This window comes from Dendronephthya gigantea, unplaced genomic scaffold (assembly GCF_004324835.1).
Source record: "Dendronephthya gigantea isolate DGI-Jeju-01 unplaced genomic scaffold, DenGig_1.0 000130F, whole genome shotgun sequence".
In the NCBI taxonomy this organism is placed as follows: Eukaryota; Metazoa; Cnidaria; class Anthozoa; order Malacalcyonacea; family Nephtheidae; genus Dendronephthya; species Dendronephthya gigantea.
In genome coordinates, this window is record NW_021163140.1 from 486,229 (window position 1) to 504,600 (window position 18,372).

Consider the following 18,372-nt stretch of genomic DNA (forward strand, 5'->3'; position numbering starts at 1 on the left):
ATTTCATTGACCGAATGTTGCAGAAGCTGGCGAACTTATTCTCGGAATTATGTTTAAGATAAAAACTTTATTCTTACTTGTGGTCATCATTAGAACAACATCATTAGAACGGTGTTTTCATTTCATAGCATGCACTTTTTCACTCCGTATTGGCTAGTACTCTTAGGAGGTTTCACTTTACGCTATCTTATAGAAGATCTAGAAAATTATTATATAGCTTTAATTTCGATATATTTTCTGCTATATTTTTTAATTCTATTCATGCCTGTAAGTCCTTGCAGTACGATCAATCAATATCAAAGTGTAATATACTAAATAATTATGATAATTTTTGCGCATCGCTCTAATTTGTATAGTGCTTACATTGACCATTGCTCAGTTTAATCTAATTTGCCCACTTTTATACTCCTGAGAGAAATTTCTGCGCTAAGTTATGGACTGTTATACAAATCGATCATTACTTTTGCTGTATTTAAACACTCAGTTACCATGCTATTAATATCTAGAAGCCGGTTGTATCAAGCCCGTTTAACTTAAATGGTAGTTAAGTTCAAAATAGAAAGCAAGTCTATCGTTTTACTCTGCAAGCAAACTAAATGTTTTTAACCTTAATACAAGATACTGTTTACAACTACATAAATTATTTAGTGCATAATATTCAAGTTCACTCATTCAAGAGAGATGTAAAAGTGTTATTTAATTTTGACTTATCCACTGTTTAAGCCAAACCGGCTTCATACAACCGGCCCCTGCAGGTAAACAAATAATCATGAAACATTACATTCAAATTTCTTATAAATTTTCATTGTGATAAATTTTTATTAAAAATTCTGTCAAAAATGTATAAGACGACGCAAAGTGTTCGCACGGCTTTTCACCTGCTTTGTAAATTATACGTTATTTCAGCCATCGCATGTTGGAAAAAGCAACGTTGGCGACCTCATTCACGTCATGATGTTTAAGATTATAACTTTGATCTTACTTATCGCTAAAATGACATGTATCATTTCTCAAAACTACTGCTCTCAAAGAGTTTATAAAGCTATTAAAAAAGGTGAGTCTATACTATCCTTGCCAGATCTTAAACCATGCAGTCATTTTTTTAATGTTTCAGAACAATTTCCTTGTACATTTCCCAACCTATTTACTACTTTTAGGAGGGTCAACTTTACGCTCAGATGAAATCATATCAAATCATACCGTCAACTCAGAATTTGTCAAGATAGAATGTCTCGAGCTCTGCCAAAAGGAACCGAAATGTGTTGGATTCAACTACAGAGACAAGATGAATGTTGTGAACTGCCAACTGGCCACCCTCATTGGCAAGACAAATCACACCGCAATAAAGGGAGAAGGAGAATGGATACTAATGAACGACGATAAAGCAGTATGTAATAAAATTTGAAAACAGCAAATTGCTGTTTAAAATGCTTGTTTTCTTTAGCTACATGCACTAGCTGTGCATGTAGCTATAGAAAATGGTGATGAAGTAAAAATAAGAACCTTTAACGTGGGCAGCAAAAGAAAACTCGGCTAATACGATGTTGTGGCCAAACGTTGATAAATTCCCGTCATGTGTGTTCCAGCGTATTTCATGAAATCATTTCTAAAATCATTCTCTTCCATGCAAAGACGGCAGAAGAAAAGAGAAAACGTGAGATTTTGAATTCAGGTATTGCCGCAAGATCATAACTGTGAATGTGAATAGGCTTTATTGCATGGGCACATGTATCTCGCCTTATCAACTAAATAACTCTTTACAAATAAGAACATGGAATGATGCATACAATGTCAAAATGTGATGTATAACCTTTCGAAAGATCATGTTCCTATTCTGCAATATTTTTAATATTTCTTTCACATTTCACAATTGCATAGCTACCAGCTGCGCCTATCTTTACAACGAAGGAATAAGACAAGATGGTATTTACACTACCAATCCAGACAGCCAGGGATCGTTTCAAGTCAGATGTGATATGAGCATAGACGGGGGTGGCTGGACCATGTTCCAAAGAAGAAAAGATGGAAGTCAAGATTTCTACCTTGGATGGTCAGACTATAAAGCAGGCTTTGGTGATCTTAACGGCGAGTTCTGGTTGGGGCTTGATAAAATACATCGTTTGACGAAATCTGGCCAAAATGTTCTAACAGTTGATTTGATGGATTTCAATGGCGCTAAACGTTACGCTAAATATGGAACATTTAGTGTGGCTAATGAATCAGACAAATACAGATTGAATATTGCCAGTTATTCAGGTAAAACACACGCCAGATAAATTTTGTAAAGCCTATCTGTATTTATATTAAGACGAGTCAGTCCGAGTTCGACGCTTGATATCTAACAATTATTCGCCGAAGGCGAGCTGATTATCGGGGAGTAATCACCGCGACGAAATCGAGGTGAATATTCCCCGATAATCACTGAGCAAACCATCATGGGAAACCGTAGTTCACGTGTACTGTATCATGGTATATGAGTTATCCCGAGTAGCAAAACCAATATAGCGAACAGTTTTTCTCAAGACTGATATAGAAGAAATCAAAACACATTTTCAAGTCCTGTTCCCAGAAATTAAAAAATATTATTCATGAAAACGGGCTTTTAAGTTTAATTTAATATGTAAACATTCAACCAAAGATTGACTAAAATGAAATCATTAGCCGATCTGGTTAATTTTTTTTTTATAAATGTAACAGTAATATCACTAATATGGTACATCCTGAAGGAGTACATTAAACATAAAAATAGTGAACCAAAAAATTGAAATTATTACTTTTTTGTTTATTCTCATGAAAGGAAACGCAAATGATTCCCTTCTTTGGCACAACGGAATGAACTTCAGTACCAACGATAGCGACAATGATGTTCGACCAGATAAGAATTTTGCTTCGATGTTCCAAGGTGCTTGGTGGTACAATAACGGTCATCAATCCAACCTTAATGGCATGTACCTGGGTGCAGGTCAGCAACATAACCGTGGGATAAAATGGAACAAGTGGCATAATCATTCAATGAAAATGACGGAGATGAAAATTCGTCCAAGTCAGTTTTAATGTATTCCTGCACCAGCATTACGAACAAACATTACCTTGTTTTCGATGCTTTCGAGCACGTTATATATCAAAGTATAGTGATGTAGAAATAGTAATATAATAATATAATAATATATAATATATAATATTATTGTATGTTTGCATGGTAACATCAATAAATAATTAGCTTGTAGGTACACCACGTAAGTATTTAATACAGCAAAGCTTTCGGTCCGTTAACCCAGGCCTTCATCAATCAATTACCTAAATGTGCATTCACTGGTAATTACACTGATGAAGGCCCGGGTTGATGGACCGAAAACTTTGCAGTATTAAATACTTACGTGGTGTACCTACAAAGTAAATTACTTAATAATGAAATTATATAGTTCATGTTTAAAACAACGTTACTATCTCAAGAGGTCAAAAAGAGAAAAACAATGCAATTGTAATCGTAGTAGTTTAAAGGATTTTTTTGTAGCTAAATAAATCCAACTCACGGACATATTATATACTGCATGAATACGAGCTTACCGCTTACGCTGTCTAAAAATTTGACATATATTGATCTATACAAAATGATGTGAAAAAAATTCTTGATTTATACATAATGATGTTCCTTCCAAAGATAACGTTTCACGCCCATAGAAACAAGTGTATTGATAATCCAAAGAGTAAAAGACTAAACAATCAAAATGTCACTCCACAGCTAGAACTGTTCTCCCTCGCTTCACAAATCATATACAGCGACATACGAAGATTGTATACATGCCAAGTACAATTAGTTAGATATTTATCGTTGCTGTTATCAGTGCTGTAATATATACCTAACCCAGTTATATTAATTAATAGTCGACAAAACACAAAAATAATTACGTTACGAAAGAAGCAGATGCACAGGACGTGAATCATAGGAATGCTTGTCTGAAAAGAACGACAGGAATAACATTTAATTTTTTTACACATTGTCATTGATGAGAAGAAAGTCGATTGTAAACCACACTGCCGACGACTACATGATTCATATAATATCACCTTAGTTACGTTTACATAATCGCGATAATAATTTAACCCATATCACACCCTCTCCCAGAGGAGGACTCGGTAATATTTAGCCTGGATCTTACGGGGAAAAATCATCACAGAAGAGTGAAATATTTCGCCGAATCACCTGAGCGTACAGTGGGTCGATAATGTCTACATCGTAATTGTGACTTTCGCTACATTTTCCCAACCTTATTTTGTATATTTACACATATGCGTGTAGTGCACGCAAGATCTCGCGTGAGATTTAATCAATGTCAATATCATGATTTATAATAATCTTGTATTATATTTAATATGTTATTTCGAAATTGCTGTCCTTGATCCCCATTGATGTGTAAAAATTTTTAATTAATGTTTGACTGTTCTCTATATTTAGTTAGTCCACAATGACTTTACGTCCACAACTATAGTTAGTCCACAATGTTTCTTTCGTAAAGATAATAACTTTTTGAGCTCGAAAAATTGTACTTAGCTGGCTATAATTCGACGAGTTTTGGTTCCTTTCTAAGTTAATCCAACACATGTTCATCAAACCTTCTGTATTCACACATCAAAACAAAACAGTCTTAATTAATATCAGGAAAAGGGTTGACACAAAGCAATCATTTTCATTATAAATTATCATTGTGTAAATTGTAGGGTAGTGTCGCAGCTGCTCGCCAGAATGATTTTCATTGGCTGAACTTTACAATACATTTCTGTTTCAACCAATAGCATAGCTTCGTTTTTTTAGAAAGCTTAGAAAAGCATTATCCAATTCGACGAAAGCTTCCGAGAACTGCGACATGTCCCAAATTGTGTTATAAAGATTAGATGAATAATATATAAGACGGCACGAAATTTACCTTTATTTTCACCGGCTTCGCCGATAATACGATATTTTAGCGACCTAATGTTGCAGCAGCTGTCGAACTTATTCTCCGGCGAAATTATGTTTACGATAATAACTTTATGCGTACTTTTGGTGAAAATTGGATGTATCATTTCACAGAACTGTTCGCCCAAGGTCTATAGCATCATTAGCACAGATGAGTTATCATAGAATGTTTTTGCAAAGTCTTAAACCAGATATGTTCTTATAGCTTTAAATCACTTTTTCTCTTCGTATTGTCTACTCTTATAGAAGGTTTGACTTTACGCCCAAGTAAAATGGTATCAAATCATGGTCAACTCAGGGAATGCTCCAATAGAATGTTACGAACTCTGCCAAAAGCCACCGAAATGTGTTGGATTCAACTACAGAGTCAAGATCAATGTTGTGAACTATCAACTGACCAACATCACAGGAAAGACAGATCACGTCATAATGAAGGGAGAAGGAGAATGGACACTAATAAACGGTAAAAAAAACTGTGTTAAAATTTCAGATCTGCAAAACTACTGCCCACAACGCTTGTATGGAAACAGCATATAGAAATTAATGAGGTTATCAAAAAAATTAAACAGCTTTAACAACGTGGGCAGCAAAAGAATACTTAAAGCTATAACTTAGTAGGAAACCGTTCATGAGTTATCGTCCAATTATTTCTAAAATCATTCTCTTCCAGGCAAAGATTCAGGAGCAGAAGAAAAAAGTGACACCTTGAGTTTAGGATTGTTGCAAGATTATAGATATAATTGTAAATAAAAATTTTGATTGCGCACATGCATCATTATAAAAAAACCTATCGCCTTAGAAACTATAAATACCTTTATATATAAAAAAGTGCGTGCAACTGGAACTAAACAATATATCTTAATTACAGTAAGCTCAAACTTACGACACCTTATATTTCAGGGACCGCAGAGCGTTTTTCGTATTGCTGGGGCTCGGAGCCGTGCGTCTGCAAGGAGAGTCCGGGAGATTTTGAAATATACATAGGCCTCTGAAATCACCGCAAATGCATCTCAATTTAAGGATTATTGGGAAATAGTAGATACTTTGTAAAGTTTCCAGCATGTTTGGCGCTTATATATAAACATTAAACAATATAACCATGCATTGACATGGATAACCACGCTGTTTTAATGGTCAAATGCTTGTCCTAAGTAAAGTTTCCAGCAAGTTTGGCGCTCATATACAAAATATTAAACAATATAACCATGCTTTGGTTATGATGTCAAATATTTTGAAATGGATAACCACGCTGTTTTAATGTTCAAATGCTTGTCCTATGTAAAGTTTCCAGCATGTTTGGCGCTCATATACAAAATATTAAACAATATAACCATGCTTTGGTTATGATGTCAAATATTTTGAAATGGATAACCACGCTGTTTTAATGGTCAAATGCTTGTCCTATGTAAAGTTTCCAGCATGTTTGGCGCTCATATACAAAATATTAAACAATATAACCATGCTTTGGTTATGATGTCAAATATTTTGAAATGGATAACCACGCTGTTTTAATGGTCAAATGCTTGTCCAATGTAAAGTTTCCAGCATGTTTGGCGCTCATATACAAACATTAAACAATATAACCATGCTTTGGTTATGATGTCAAATATTTTGACATGGATAACCACGCTGTTTTAATGGTCAAATCCTTGTCCTAAGTAAAGTTTCCAGCAAGTTTGGCGCTCATATACAAAATATTAAACAATATAACCATGCTTTGGTTATGAGGTCAAATATTTTCAAATGGATAACCACGCTGTTTTAATGTTCAAATGCTTGTCCTATGTAAAGTTTCCAGCATGTTTGGCGCTCATATACAAACATCTAACAATATAACCATGCTTTGGTTATGATGTCAAATATTTTGACATGGATAACCACGCTTTTTTAATGGTCAAATGCTTGTCAAATGTAAAGTTTCCAGCATGTTTGGCGCTCATATACAAACATTAAACAATATAACCATGCTTTGGTTATGATGTCAAATTTTTTGAAATGGATAACCACGCTGTTTTAATGGTCAAATGCTTGTCCTATGTAAAGTTTCCAGCATGTTTAGCGCTCATATACAAACATTAAACAATATATAACAATGCTTTGGTTATGATGTCAAATATTTTGAAATGGATAACCACGCTGTTTTAATGTTCAAATTCTTGTCCTATATGTAAAGTTTCCAGCATGTTTGGTGCTCATATATAAACATTAAACAATATAACCATGCTTTGGTTATGAGGTCAAATATTTTGAAATGGATAACCACGCGGTTTTAATGCGGGCCCAAATGCTTCTCCAATGTAAAGTTTCCAGCATGTTTGGCGCTCATATACAAACATTAAACAATATAACCATGCTTTGGTTATGAGGTCAAATATTTTGACATGGATAACCACGCTGTTTTAATGCGGGCCCAAATGCTTCTCCAATGTAAAGTTTCCAGCATGTTTGCCGCTCATATACAAACATTAAACAATATAACCATGCTTTGGTTATGATGTCAAATATTTTGACATGGATAACCACTCTGTTTTAATGGTCAAATGCTTGTCCAATGTAAAGTTACCAGCATGTTTGGCGCTCATATACAAACATCAAACAATATAACCTTGCTTTGGGTATGATGTCAAATTTTTTGAAATGGATAACCACGCTGTTTTAATGGTCAAATGCTTCTCCAATGTAAAGTTTCCAGCATGTTTGGCGCTCATATACAAACATTAAACAATATAACCATGCTTTGGTTATGATGTCAAATATTTTGAAATGGATAACCACGCTGTTTTAATGGTCAAATGCTTGTCCAAAGTAAAGTTTCTACTTCTAGCATGTTTGGCGCTCATATAAAAACATTAAACAATATAACGATGCTTTTGTTACGATGTCAAATTTTTTGAAATGGATAATCACGCTGTTTTAATGCTCAAATGCTTGTCCTATGTAAAGTTTCCAGCATGTTTGGCGCTCATATACAACTGAACATTAAACAATATAACCATGCTTTGGTTATGATGTCAAATATTTTGAAATGGGTAACCACGCTGTTTTAATTGCTTGTGCAATGTAAAGTTTCCATATATTATGCAATTGAAGTTCTATACTTTTTAAAGTACGATGTCCTTTTGAATTTCGCGATCGAACATTTAGGTTCGCAAGACATCTAAATGCGAACATGAACTGTATTGTTTATGTTCAGAAGCTCTATATTGAAGACTGGCACGTGCGCCGGAGTTAACGCTAGAACAGGCGTCTTGTTAATTCTAGAACTAAATTAAAATATTCATTATAGTCTAGAGAAGAAAAGCTATAATTTTGGAACAAAATGGCGATGAAGATAAACAATTTCTTGATGTTAAAATTCTCAGCGTATATAATCAAATATATACAGGCTTTTCGGCCTTTCGCTATATTTTTTCCCACTTTATTATTTAATTTTGTTTTTAAGCGTATAGTCTTTACAAGATGATAATTATTAACTCAGTGTGATAATTATATCAAATATCAAGATTTATGCCTAGCGACGCTCTTACTAGAATAGTGTTAATGTTGACACTTCATTGATTGATCAGTTTACTAATGCTTGTACACCAATACATTCGCCATGCAAAGCCAAAGGTCATTTTTGAAGATCTATTTGCCTTTCACTGAAAAATGTTAATATTTCGGTTGGATGGTCAAACTATAGAGCAGGCTTTGGTGATCTTACAGGCGAGTTCTGGTTGGGTCTTGATAAAATTTATCGTTTGACCAAATCTGGCCAAATTGTTTTAAGAGTTGATTTGATGGATTTCAATGGCGCTAAACGTTATGCTAAATACGGAAAGTTTAGTGTGGCTGATGAATCAGACAAATACAGACTGAGTTTTGGATATTATTCAGGTAAGTTAAACTCCAGGGGCCAGTTGTATGAAAGCCGTACATTATAGCGCTATCCACCGAATACTGGTTTTTCAATCGCCTAATCAAGGATCCTCTTTAATAATTGTTGATCTCAAAGATAATTCGAGCATTTTTAGAACCTATTGGAAAACAAACTTGAATGAAAGTTTGCGGCAAATGGTGTATGTTTCAACACACAAAGAGGTTCGTATACATGCGGTGTTAGTTTTCTATGGCAAAGACCCAATACTTTTTAGAAGAGTACATAAGAGCTGAAGTTTACCTGAAAAAACTGACCATCATTGTTATTGACTTCTCTTGAAAGGTGACGCAAGTCAAATGCAGTTCACTACCAAGGATAGCAAAAATGATGTTCTAGATAGTGAGAATTGTGCAGTGAAGTGCAAAGGAACTTGGTGGCGCAACAACTGTCATCATTCCAACCTCAAGTAGACTAGTAGCAGCGAAATAAATTGGTACCTTTGGAAAATGTCCTGTACAATTCAATGAAAAAGACAGAGATGAAAATTCATCCAAATCTGTTTTAAGATATTTGTGCATGTACAACTGTTACGAAATCCCCATTCTTCGACGCGAGAGTAAGTACTCTGTATAATAACTAGTAATTCACCCATTTATGTGAAAAAATCATCACCTGAGTCTCACCTGTTTGTCAGAATATTTACCCTGGATCTCACACGGAAAAATCATTACAGAAGGATGAATTATTTCGCCCAATCACCTGAGCGCGCAGTGGGTCGATAATGTGTAAGGTATATATATATTGTGTAATATTGTGTAATACGGCCAATCCGCGTGTAGTCCTCGCAAAATCTCGCGTGAGATTTAATTAATATCAGATGCAGGATTTATAATAATATTGATGAAAACATTTTTTGAATAACGTTTGATTCTTCTCCATATTTCCACACATTAAAGCAAAATAGTCTTAATATCAGGGGGGAAATTGACACAAAACAATTAAATTCATCATAAATTGCAAACAAATTCGGTGTAAATAGTTTAATAAACATCATAGGAAGCCCAGACAAATGAGTTGAAGTGAATAAAAATCCGTAAAACACTTGAGATATGTGTTAAAATAAATTAAAGTAAGTAATATATAGTAAGTTAATAAATTATATAGTAAGTTACGTCGCTATAGTTGCATAGTCAAATGCATGGCAGCGCCACTGGAGCACGCTACATATTCTAACAGTAGTTTTGTAGAAAATTACATACTTTAATTTATTTTAGCAAATATATCAATTATCAAGTGTTTTACGGATTTTTATTGACTTGAACTCATTCGTCTGGGCCTCCTATGGTGGTCATCATTAGAATAAATCATTAGAACTGAGTTTTCATTTCATAGAATGAACTTTTTCCTTCCGTATTGGTTAATACTCTTAAGAGGTTTCACTTTACGCTATCTTATAGAAGATCTAAAAGATTAATATAATTTATAGCTTTAATTTCAATATATTTTCTACTATATTTTTTTAATTCTATTCATGCGTGTAAGTCCTTGCAGTACGATCAATCAATATCAAAGTGTAATATACTAAATAATTATAATGATTTTAGCGCATCGCTCTAATTTGTATAGTGTTTACATTGACCATTGCTCAGTTTAGTCTAATTTGCTTACTTTTATACTCCTGAGAGAAATTTCTGCGCTAAGTTATGGATTGTTATACAAATCATTAGCTACTTCTGCTGTATTCAAACACTCAGTTACCATGCCATTATCATCATGCGGGTAAACAAATAAGTATGAAAGTATACATTCAAATTTGTCATAAATTTTCACTGTGATAAATTTTTAATAAAAATTCTGTCAAAAATGTATGAGACGACGCAAAGTCTTCGCACGACTTTTCACCTGCTTCAGTTGTAAATTATACGTTATTTCATCCATCGCATGTTGGAAAAAGCAACGTTAGAGACCTCATTCATGTCATGATGTTTAAGATTATAACTTTGATCTTACTTATCGCTAAAATTGCATGTATCATTTCTCAAAACTACTGCTCTCAAAGAGTTTATAAAGCTATTAAAAAAGGTGAATCTATTCTATCCTTGCCAGATCTTAAACCATGCAGTCATTTGTTTAATGTTTCAGAACAATTTCCTTGTACATTTCCCAACCTATTTGCTACTTTTAGGAGGGTCAACTTTACGCCCAGACGAAATCATATCAAATCATACCGTCAACTCAAGGTTTGTCAAGATAGAATGTCTCGGGCTCTGCGAAAAGGAACCGAAATGTGTTGGATTCAACTACAGAGACAAGATGAATGTTGTGAACTGCCAACTGGCCAACATCACTAGCAAGACAAATCACACCGCAATGAAGGGAGAAGGAGAATGGATACTAATGAACGATGATGAAGGTGTTGCCGCAAGATCATATAAAGCTATGAATGTAAATAGGCTTTATTGCGCACATGCATTATCATATAAATATATCTCGCCTTATCAACTAAATAACTCTTTACAAATAAGAACATGGAATGATGCATACAATGTCAAAATGTGATGTAACCTTTTTAAAGATCATGTTCCTATTCTGCAATATTTTTAATATTTCTTTCACATTTCACAATTGCATAGCTACCAGCTGCGCCTATCTTTACAACGAAGGAATAAGACAAGATGGTATTTACACTATCAATCCTGACGGCCAGGGATCGTTTCAAGTCAGATGTGATATGAGCATAGACGGGGGTGGCTGGACCATGTTCCAAAGAAGAAAAGATGGAAGTCAAGATTTCTATCTTGGATGGTCAGACTATAGATCAGGCTTTGGTAATTTGAGCGGCGAGTTCTGGTTGGGCCTTGATAAAATACATCGTTTGACGAAATCTGGCCAAAACGTTCTAAGAGTTGATTTGATGGATTTCAATGGCGCTGAACGTTACGCTAAGTATGGAAAGTTTAGTGTGGCTGATGATTCAGACAAATACAGATTGAATATTGCCAGTTATTCAGGTAAAACACACGCCAGATAAATTTTGTAAAGCCTGTCTGTATTTATATTAAGAGGAGTCAGTCCGAGTTCGACGCTAACAATTATTCGCCGAAGGCGAGCTGATTATCGGGGAGTAATCACCGCGACGAAGTCGAGGTGAATATTCCCCGATAATTACCGAGCAAACCATCATGGGAAACCGTACTTCACGTGTACTGCCATCATGATATATGAGTTATCCCGAGTAGCAAAACCAATATAGCGAACAGTTTTTTTCAAGAGTGATATAGAAGAAATCAAAACACATTTTCAAGTCCTGTTCCCAGAAATTAAAAGTTTAAGTTTAAGTTTTAAACTTATGCTTCTAAGTTTTAAGGGCTTTTAAGTTTAATTTTATATGTAAACATTCAACCAAAGATTGACTAAAATGAAATCAATCGCCGATCAAGTTAATTTTTTTTATAAATGTAACAGTAATATCACTAATATGGTACATCCTGAAAGAGTACATTAAACATAAAAATAGTGAACTAAAAAACTGAAATTAGTACTTTTTTGTTTATTCTCATGAAAGGAAACGCAAGTGATTCCTTAATTACTTTGCACAACGGAATTCAGTTCAGTACCAAGGATAGCGAGAATGATGCTCGGAATTTTTCTTTGACATACCAAGGAGCTTGGTGGTACAATAACGGTCATCAATCCAACCTCAATGGCCTGTACAAGCCTGCAGGTTATACACATAACAATGGGATAAAATGGAACAAGTGGCATAATCATTCAATGAAAATGACGGAGATGAAAATTCGTCCAAGTCAGTTTTGATGTATTCCTGCACCACCATTACGAACAAACATTAATTACCTTGTTTTCGATGCTTTCGAGCACGTTATATATATCAAAGTATAGTGATGTAGAAATAGTAATATAATAATATAATAATATATAATATTATTGTATGTTTGCATGGTAACATCAATAAGTAATTTAGCTTGTAGGTACACCACGTAAGTATTTAATACAGCAAAGCTTTCGGTCCGTTAACCCGGGCCTTCATCAATACAATTACCTAAATGTGCATTCACTGGTAATTACACTGATGAAGGCCCGGGTTGATGGACCGAAAACTTTGCAGTATTAAATACTTACGTGGTGTACCTACAAAGTAAATTACTTAATAATATATAGTTCATGTTTAAAACAATGTTACTATCTCAAGAGGTCAAAAAGAGAAAAACAATGCAATTGCAATCGTAGTAGTTTCAAGGATTTTTTTGTAGCTAAAAAATCCAACTCGCGACATATATACTGGATGAATACGAGCTTACCGCTTACGCTGTCTAAAAATTTGATTATATTTATGTATACAAAATGATGTGAAGAAAATTCTTGATTTATACATAATGATGTTCTTCCCAAAAATAACGTTTCACGCCGATAGAAACAAGTGTATTGATAATCCAAAGAGTAAAAGAGTAAATAATCAAAATTATGAACATTTCATGCATGAATAATGTTTGAAACGCCTCAAGAATTTACTTTTATTTTCACCTGCTTTCATATAACACCTCTGGGATAACACGTTGTTACGAATGTTTTAGAAAGCGAAGTTTGTGATATGCGACCATGTTTAAGATAAAAAATTATTTATTCTTGCTCATGATTAAAATTGCATGTATCACTCAACAGCTAGAACTGTTCTCCCATGATTCACAAATCATTAGAGACGACTACGTCTAGCCTATGTATTCATTTCAAAGAATGTTTTGCCATGTCTTAAATCAAACGTGATGTGAATCAACCGTTTGAAAGAAATTTTCCCCTCGACATTTCTCAACCATATTTGCTACTTTTAGGGAAATTAGGCGCTCCTACTTTACGCTCATATGAAATCATATCATTAAATCTGATAAATCATACTGTCAACTCAAGGATTGTCCCAATAGAGTGTTTCGAACTCTGCCAGAAAGAACCGAAATGTGTTGGGTTTAACTACAGAGAAAAGATCAATCGTAGGAATACCGGTTTGAAAAGTACGACAGGAATAACATTTAATTTTTTTACGCATGGTCTTTGATGAAAAGAAAGTCGATTGTAATCAAAATCCCGACGATTACATGCATGATTCATATAATATCATCTTAGTTACGTTTACATAATCGCAATATTATTTAGCCCATATCACACCCTCTGCCAGAGTAGAATTCGGCAATATTTAGCCTGGATCTTACGGGGAAAAATCATCACAGAAGAGTGAAATATTTCGCCGAATCACCTGAGCGTACAGTGGATCGATAATGTCTACATCGTAATTGTAATTTTCGCTACATTTCCCCTACTTTATTGTGTATATTTACACATATGCGTGTAGTGCACGCAAGATCTCGCGTGAGATTTAATTAATGTCAATATCATGATTTATAATAATCTTGTATTATATTTTATATGTTATTTCGGAAGTGCTGTCCTTGATCCCTATTGATGCGTAAAAATTTTTAATTAACATTTGACTGTTCTCTATATTTAGTTAGTCCACAATGACTTTACGCCCACAACTATAGTTAGTCCACAATGTTTCTCTCGTAAAGATAACTTTTTGAGCTCGAAAAATTGTACTTAGCTAGCTATAATTCGACGAGTTTTGGTTCTTTTCTAAGTTAATCCAACACATGTTCATCAAAGCTGCTGTATTCACACATTGAAACAAAACAGTCTTAATATCAGGAAAAAGGTTGACACAAAACAATCAATTTCATTATAAATTATCATTGTGTAAATTGTAGGGTAGTGTCGCAGCTGCTCGCCAGAATGATTTTCATTGGCTGAACTTTACAATACATTTCTGTTTCAACCAATAGCATAGCTTCGTTTTTTTAGAAAGCTTAGAAAAGCATTATCCAATTCGACGAAAGCTTCCGAGAAATGCGACATGTCCCAAATTGTGTTATAAAGATTAGATGAATAATATATAAGACGGCACGAAATTTACCTTTATTTTCACCGGCTTCGCCGATAATACGATATTTCAGCGACCTATTTTTGCAGCAGCTGGCGAACTTATTCTCCAGCGAAATTATGTTTACGATAAGAACTTTATTCGTACTTTTGGTGAAAATTGGATGTATCATTTCACAGAACTGTTCGCCCAAGGTCTATAGCATCATTAGCACAGATGAGTTATCATAGAATGTTTTTGCAAAGTCTTAAACCAGATATGTTCTTATAGCCTTAAATCACTTTTTCTCTTCGTATTGTCTACTCTTAGAAGGTTTGACTTTACGCCCAAGTAAAATGATATCAAATCATACCGTCAACTCAGGGATTGTTCCGATAGAATGTTACGAACTCTGCCAAAAGCAACCGAAATGTGTTGGATTCAACTACAGAGTCAAGATCAATGTTGTGAACTGTCAACTGACCAACATCACAGGAAAGACAGATCACGTCATAATGAAGGGAGAAGGAGAATGGACACTAATAAACGGTAAAAAAACATGTGTTAAAATTTCAGATCTGCAAAACTACTGCCCACAACGCTTGTATGGAAACAGCATATAGAAATTAATGAGGTTATTAAAAAAATTAAACAGCTTTAACAACGTGGGCAGCAAAAGAATATACTTAAAGCTATGACTTAGTAGGAAACCGTTCATGAGTTATCGTCCAATTATTTCTAAAATCATTCTCTTCCAGGCAAAGATTGAGGAGCAGAAGAAAAAAGTGACACCTTGAGTTTAGGATTGTTGCAAGATTATAGATATAATTGTAAATAAAAATTTTGATTGCGCACATGCATCATTATAAAAAAACCTATCGCCTTAGAAACTATAAATACCTTTAAATATAAAAAAGTGCGTGCAACTGGAACTAAACTATATATCTTAACTACAATAAGCTCAAACTTACGACACCTTATATTTCAGGGACCGCAGAGCGTTTTTCGTATTGCTGGGGCTCGGAGCCGTGCGTCTAATAGGAGAGTCCGGGAGATTTTGAAATATACATAGGCCTCTGAAATGACCGCAAATGCATCTCAATTTAAGGATTATTGGGAAATAGTAGATACTTTGTAAAGTTTCCAGCATGTTTGGCGCTTTATATAAACATTAAACAATATAACCATGCTTTGGTCATCATTTTAAATATTTTTATATGGATAACCACGCTGTTTTAATGGTCAAATGCTTGTCCTATGTAAAGTTTCCAGCATGTTTGGCGCTCATATACAAAATATTAAACAATATAACCATGCTTTGGTTATGATGTCAAATATTTTGAAATGGATAACCACGCTGTTTTAATGGTCAAATGCTTGTCCTATGTAAAGTTTCCAGCATGTTTGGTGCTCATATACAAAATATTAAACAATATACCCATGCTTTGGTTATGATGTCAAATTTTTTGACATGGATGACCATGCTGTTTTAATGGTCAAATGCTTGTCCTATGTAAAGTTTCCAGCATGTTTGGCGCTCATATACAAAATATTAAACAATATAACCATGCTTTGGTTATGATGTCAAATATTTTGAAATGGATTACCACGCCGTTTTAATGGTCAAATGCTTGTCCAATGTAAAGTTTCCAGCATGTTTGGCGCTCATATACAAAATATTAAACAATATAACCATGCTTTGGTTATGATGTCAAATATTTTGACATGGATAACCACGCTGTTGTAATGGTCAAATTTTTGTCCAATTTAAAGTTTCCAGCATGTTTGGCGCTCATATACAAAATATTAAACAATATAACCATGCTTTGGTTATGATGTCAAATATTTTGACATGGATAACCACGCTGTTTTAATGGTCAAATGCTTGTCCTATGTAAAGTTTCCAGCATGTTTGGCGCTCATATACAAACATTAAACAATATAACCATGCTTTGGTTATGATGTCAAATATTTTGAAATGGGTAACCACGCTGTTTTAATGGTCAAATGCTTGTCCAATGTAAAGTTTCCATATATTATGCAATTGAAGTTCTATACTTTTTAAAGTACGATGTCCTTTTGAATTTCGCGATCGAACATTTAGGTTCGCAAGGCATCTAAATGCGAATATGAACTGTATTGTTCATGTTCAGAAGCTCTATATTGAAGACTGGCACGTGCGCCGGAGTTAACGCCAGAACAGGCGTCTTTTTAATTCTAGAACTAGAATTGAAATATTCATTATAGTCTATAGAAGAAAAGCTATAATTTTGGAACAAAATGGCAATGAAGATAAACAATTTCTTGATATTAAAATTCCCAGCGTATATAATCAAATATATATACAGGCTTTTCGGCCTTTCGCTATATTTTTTCCCACTTTATTACTTAATTTTGTTTTTAAAGCGTATAGTCTTTACAAGACGATAGTTATTAACTCAGTGTGATAATTATATCAAATATCAAGATTTATGCCTCCAGTTAAGTTAAATTTTTTCAATTGCCTAATCAAGGATCCTCTTTAATAATTGTTGATCCCAAAGATAATTCGAGCATTTTTAGAACCTATTGGAAAACAAACTTGAATGAAAGTTTGCGGCAAATGGTGTATGTTTCAACAGACAAAGAGGTTCGTATACATGCGGTGTTAGTTTTCTATGGCAAAGACCCAATACTTTTGAGAAAAGTACATAAGAGCTGAAATTAGTTTACCTGAAAAAACTGACCATCATTGTTTTTGACTTCTCTTGAATGGTGACGCAAGTCAAATGCAGTTCACTACCAAGGATAGCAAAAATGATGTTCTAGATAGTGAGAATTGTGCTGTGATGTGCAAAGGAGCTTCATGGCGCAACAACTGTCATCATTCCAACCTCAAGTAGACTAGTAGCAGCGAAATAAATTGGTACCTTTGGAAAATGTCCTATACAATTCAATGAAAAAGACAGAGATGAAAATTCATCCAAATCTGTTTTAAGATATTTCTGCATGTACAACTGTTACGAAATTCCCATTCTTCGACGCGAGAGTTGGTACTCTGTATAATAACTAGTAATTCACCCATTTATGTGAAAAACTCATCACCTGAGTCTCACCTGTTTGTCAGAATATTTACCCTGGATCTCACACGGAAAAATCATTACAGAAGGATAAATTATTTCGCCCATTCACCTGAGCGCACAGTGGGTCGATAATGTCGATACCTTGATTATTTATTGTCGCTAGATGTTTCCTGATGTTTCTTACTATATTGTTTAATACGGCCAATGCGTGTAGTCCTCGCAAAATCTCGCGTGAGATTTAATATCAATTGCAGGATTTATAATAATATTGAGGAAAACAATTTTTTGAATAACGTTTGATTGCTGTCTACATCTCCACGCATTAAAGCAAAATAGTCTTAATATCAGGGGAAAAATTGACACGAAACAATTAAATTCATCATAAATTGCAAAAAAATTCGGTGTAAATTGTTTAATAAACATCATAGCTTAATATATAGTAAGTTACGTCGCTAGTTGCACAGTCAAATGGCAGCGCCACTGGAGCACGCTGCATACATTGCTCTAACAGTAGTTTTGTAGAAAATTACATACTTTAATTTATTTTAGCACATTCATATATCAAGTG

At 34.2% G+C, this 18,372-nt stretch overlaps 2 protein-coding genes across 2 annotated transcripts; both read left to right on the top strand.

Moving 5' to 3' along the window:
• The first annotated feature begins 993 nt into the window (after positions 1-993).
• LOC114536116 (ficolin-1-like) lies at positions 994-3,157 on the top strand. Its single transcript, XM_028557467.1, has 5 exons — positions 994-1,054; positions 1,158-1,387; positions 1,633-1,672; positions 1,879-2,256; positions 2,798-3,157. The coding sequence occupies exons 1-5, from the start codon at positions 994-996 to the stop codon at positions 3,052-3,054; spliced, it is 966 nt and encodes a 321-aa protein (XP_028413268.1). The 3' UTR covers positions 3,055-3,157.
• A 2,085-nt stretch (positions 3,158-5,242) lies between these two features.
• LOC114536117 (angiopoietin-2-like) lies at positions 5,243-12,632 on the top strand. The gene is made up of 6 exons (XM_028557468.1): positions 5,243-5,420; positions 5,628-5,699; positions 8,663-8,833; positions 11,002-11,229; positions 11,450-11,827; positions 12,382-12,632. The coding sequence occupies exons 1-6, from the start codon at positions 5,243-5,245 to the stop codon at positions 12,630-12,632; spliced, it is 1,278 nt and encodes a 425-aa protein (XP_028413269.1).
• Positions 12,633-18,372: the final 5,740 nt, after the last annotated feature.